Source organism: Apium graveolens, unplaced genomic scaffold (genome assembly GCF_009905375.1).
Source record: "Apium graveolens cultivar Ventura unplaced genomic scaffold, ASM990537v1 ctg3855, whole genome shotgun sequence".
In the NCBI taxonomy this organism is placed as follows: Eukaryota; Viridiplantae; Streptophyta; class Magnoliopsida; order Apiales; family Apiaceae; genus Apium; species Apium graveolens.
This window is the reverse complement of record NW_027418299.1, coordinates 38,882-43,479: the sequence shown is the minus strand read 5'-3', so window position 1 is coordinate 43,479 and position 4,598 is coordinate 38,882. Positions and strand designations below refer to the sequence as shown.

The window sequence follows — 4,598 nt, the reverse complement described above, 5'->3', positions numbered from 1 at the left end:
ATAAAATAAAATAAAGGAAGTAAGCCCATTTAAGTGGTTGAGAAATAAAATTATTAAAAATTATCTTATGTTTTTCTTAAAATATTATAATTTATTTTAAGAACTCACTATTTTAATTTATTTGAAATTGTAATTTTGGTCGATTTTATCATAGACCCTCTAATAAAGTGTGAGGTGATATTAGTGTTAAGTTTAATTAGAAATTGTTTGTTAAAGTAATCAAGCTCTAGTGTATGTATGAAATTAATTAAATTATTTATTGTTAAAATATATATGAATTTTTATTAATTAATTATTATACTTTAAAATTAGTATTAAATTTTAATTAAAAAATTTAAAATCTTTATAAAAGTGATTAGTAAATATTTATTACTCCCTCAGTCCCTTCCAATTGTTTACATTTTGGGGAAGTGTCCGCACGCATTTTAAGGTGCATAAAAGTATAGTTATGTAACTTATTTACAATTTTTTTTTGAATAAAAGTTGAATGTTTTAATTTTTATTCAGAAAAATAAAATTGTAAAAAAAATTACAGAACTATACTTTATATGCACCTTAAAATGCGTGTCGGACACTCTCTAAAAAATGTAAACAATTGAAAGGGACGGAGGGAGTATATGTTATATTTAAAAAATTTATCTGAGCCGAGTTACCGAGTTCGAGCCGAGTCCGAGCTAAACGAGCCGAGTCCGAGCCGAATATTAAAAAACTCGGCTCGGCTCGTTTAATTATCTGAGCTTATTTTTTTATCGCGATCGGCTCGTTTAAGAAAATGAGTCTAGCCAAGTTCACTTAAGCGAGCCGATCCCGATTTTTGTTCACGAACGGCTCTGTTCATTTGCAGCTCTATTCCCCTCCAATCTTACAAGGATTCGATTCATTAAGAAGTGGATATGGATTTTCACTCGTCGATAAAAACCACATCCGAACTACTAAACTTATACATTTATAAATTATTTATATATATAAATAAAATTTAACTATAATCAATTAATAAAATTAATTTATACGTATTGGTATTCTAATTTTATAAGTTATTTTATTGTATTTTCACATTAACTATTATTTCATCACATTAAAATTTCTTGTACACACCACATGTTATCATATTCAAATGAGTGAATCATGTATGTCACAAATTATTTTTATACATAATATTTTAGTTATTCACAATTCACAACATTTTTTTATTTTAATTTTTGAAATTGATATATGTAATTAATTCATATTTCTGAAATTACAATGTTTTACTTTTATGTATTTATTTTATAATTATTTTAAACTGAACTATTTTCACATATTTTCAAAAAAAATTATTTTCACAACACCTCTAACTTAAAATAGTTTCTTGTGCTTAGTTTTTTATTATTGAACCATGTTAAATTAAAATTATTCATCTCAAAAAATTTAAATGGATCCAGTGGTCCGATCCGATAATCGAAGATCCTAATGAATTTGTTTATGAATTACGCTATTAAAAATCTGAAATTGATCCGATCTCAATCCAATCCAATAAATTTAAATGAATATGAATATGAATTTAATCAAATCCAATCCACATTTGAACACCAGCACAAGGATAACTTAGTCTGGTTCGCATTGTATATCTCCTAAAAAGGCACTTAAGCTTCAATTCGACGGAAATGGAATGAAATTTTATCATGTTTTACTAAAATTGCACCAAAATTTCCATCCTATTTTAGCCAATATTATTGTATGGTAATAATTCTATTTTAAATGAAAATAGATTATGCCCATTATTTGATACGTTGACGTCTTACGGATCGTAATATCTTAAAAATTTTATGCAAATCATGTTTCCGGTAAGAAAAATATATTTAAAAGGAAATTACAATAGCGAATTTTGACACGTAATTCACAGAAAAAAATTTAGTCAAAACGGACACTGCTAAATAACTTATACGTAGATATGTCAAATTATTTTTTCATGTGAATTTTAAGGTAATTTTCACTAGATTAAGTAAAATGAGAATGGTGGCTACAACCAGCAGAATAACAAATTCGCTACAATAAGTATTTAATAACAAAATTTATTGGCTTAATTTGATTTAAAAATGTGCAATAACATGAATATTAGTAATATCCATACATTAAGAAATAAGATTTTTGTAACTCCCCAATCATTGATATTGTCACAGGAACAATATGTTTGATTCCCTTAACACAGATTAGGAGATTATAATTTTTGCCAGCTTTCAGTGTTAATGCCAAGCCTCTTATAAATACCAAATGATTTTACTCTACAAATCAGAGCTTCAACATACATAAACATTGCTCCATTTGCTTTTCTTTTGGTTTCTGTTCTTGATAGCTTGTTTAGAGATGGCCAAAAAGTTCAGCATTGGCCGCCAAAAGATCAAGATTGCGAAAATAGAGCGTAAGAATCACCTGCAAGTTACCTTCTCAAAGCGTCGATCAGGCCTTTTTAAGAAGGCAAGTGAGCTCTGTACACTTTGTGGAGTTGAGATTGCCATTATAGTCTTTTCTCCAGCTGGAAAAGTGTTCTCCTTTGGACATCCTAATGTTGAAGGTATAATTGATAGGTTTTTTAGTCGCAATCCTCCACCTTCAAACTCAAGCACTCTCCATCTCGTTGAAGCTCATCGTAGTATGACTGTTTGCGAGCTGAACTTCCATCTCACACAGATTTTCAATGAACTAGAGGGTGAGAGGAAGAGAGGAGAGGCACTTGATGACATGAGGCAAGCTAGCCAGAGCCAGTTTTGGTGGGAATCTCCAGTCGAAAAGATGGGATTTGATGAGCTTCAACAATTGAAGGACTGCATGGAAGCGTTGAAGAAAAATGTGAACAATCAAGCTAATAGCATCTTGATTGAGAATGCAAATTCTAATTTGCCACCTTTTGGTTTTAATGGACACAGGGCCTTTAATCAGTTTGAAGCTAAGCCTAATCAGATTGATCCTGCTTCTCATGTCCCTGGTTACGGATATGGTAATGGTTATTTTGGTCTGAGCAACTTTGCTGCGTAATCTGAGCTTGTGTCTTGCTAGACAGTTCTGAGTCTCCATTTTGATTGATGCTGTGTGGCTTTGCCGGAAAAGAAAGTTCATTTTTCTATCTATTGGTTAAAGTTGTAACTTAAATTTGACAAACAGTTTGATCTGAAGTTTATTCTGAGGTTGTAATGGATATTGTTTTTTGAAAATGGTCAGCTGCATATGTCTAAATATTCTTTAAGCTTAAAATGTCAATTACTATTGAAAAGTTATCAAAAAAGAGAGCCCTGTGGGCATCATTCGTTTCAAATAGCCATCATCAACTAACATAAGCACTGAGAGTTGGATGAACGCGTAACTTATAATCTTGTTTTTCATATCAAAACAAGTTATATTGGGAAAGAAAAATTACCAACTTTTTTTGAAATATTAATAAAAAAGAAGAAGCAATTGATTAATCTATAAATTAGATTTGAAAGATGAACTTTGACTTGCGACTCAAGGAACTGGATCTCAAAGCGAACGGGGTTTTGTCGTGCATTTGACAAACTCAGATTACAAATTTAAATAGGATATTAACATCTACCAACCCCCACTATATCTACCTTTACTATATATATTATATTTTGTTCGTTTCGGATATAGCATGACTTTTTTTGTAGTGTATAAAATTCACACATTAACACTCGAGATCTTGTAATGAGTAGATACTTCCACAAAAGTATAATCGATTTTCTGATTAAATACAGTACGCGATATTTTTCTATACTTTTGCATTCAATTCTAGCCATTTTCGCACCCTTTAATCGATCTAATCAACATATATACATATAACTCTCCCACCCCTTTTCATTACTAATGGATTATCCTTACTATTTTATTTTACTAAAAATGCAATGATCTTATTTTGTTTCTCGGTTTAAAACATATGTCTTTAGTTACATGAGAAGTATTTTTCTAAACATATTTTATCTTTACTGACTCAATTAAGATCCCTCGGGAATAAAATCTTACCCTTTTTCTATGTTAGCCAAACAGCCAGCCAGATGGAACGAGATTAAAATTTTAATATTAAAAAAATGTTTCATTTAAAATTACACAAATATGACACGAAATTATGATATGAATGTACATAACATGAAACGAATTTTTAACTAGTCATGTTTTGGTTTACTATTCATTTAAACTAAACATAAAAGTTTCCTGATTTGAAAGTATATAAAACAAACGAATTGTCGGGTTTAACTAAACATATACGAATTGGGGGGTTTAAGGTAAAAAGGTCTGAGCTTTAGTGGCTCTGAGGTATAGAGCATGGGTGTGTATGTACAGTATATGCGAAGAGGGGTTTTGGATATGAAGGAATTTATCTGATTCTGAAATGCAGTAACGCTGCAAGGGGTTTTGGGCTTGAGTAGGTAACCAAAATCGACCTAACCCCAAATTTGTATTATAAATTTTTTGAATTGACTTGTCAGGACATATGTTCAAATTGAATTCGCAGACGCACATGAATGCATGCAAGATCTCATATTATTACGAGAAAAGTTATCTTTTGTTATAATTATTTGGACCCCTAGTATTTATAAGATTGGATTTTTTAATAATATTTTGGACCC

General features: G+C 30.3%; 1 protein-coding gene across 1 annotated transcript; it reads left to right on the top strand.

Moving 5' to 3' along the window:
• The first annotated feature begins 2,343 nt into the window (after positions 1-2,343).
• LOC141701458 (agamous-like MADS-box protein AGL62) lies at positions 2,344-3,012 on the top strand. The gene has a single exon (XM_074505106.1). The coding sequence runs from the start codon at positions 2,344-2,346 to the stop codon at positions 3,010-3,012; it is 669 nt and encodes a 222-aa protein (XP_074361207.1).
• The last annotated feature ends 1,586 nt before the right edge of the window (positions 3,013-4,598 follow it).

Bases quoted from the DNA above. Each gene is read 5' to 3' on its own strand.
- LOC141701458 (XM_074505106.1), top strand. From the start codon at position 2,344: ATGGCCAAAAAGTTCAGCATTGGCCGCCAAAAGATCAAGATTGCGAAA.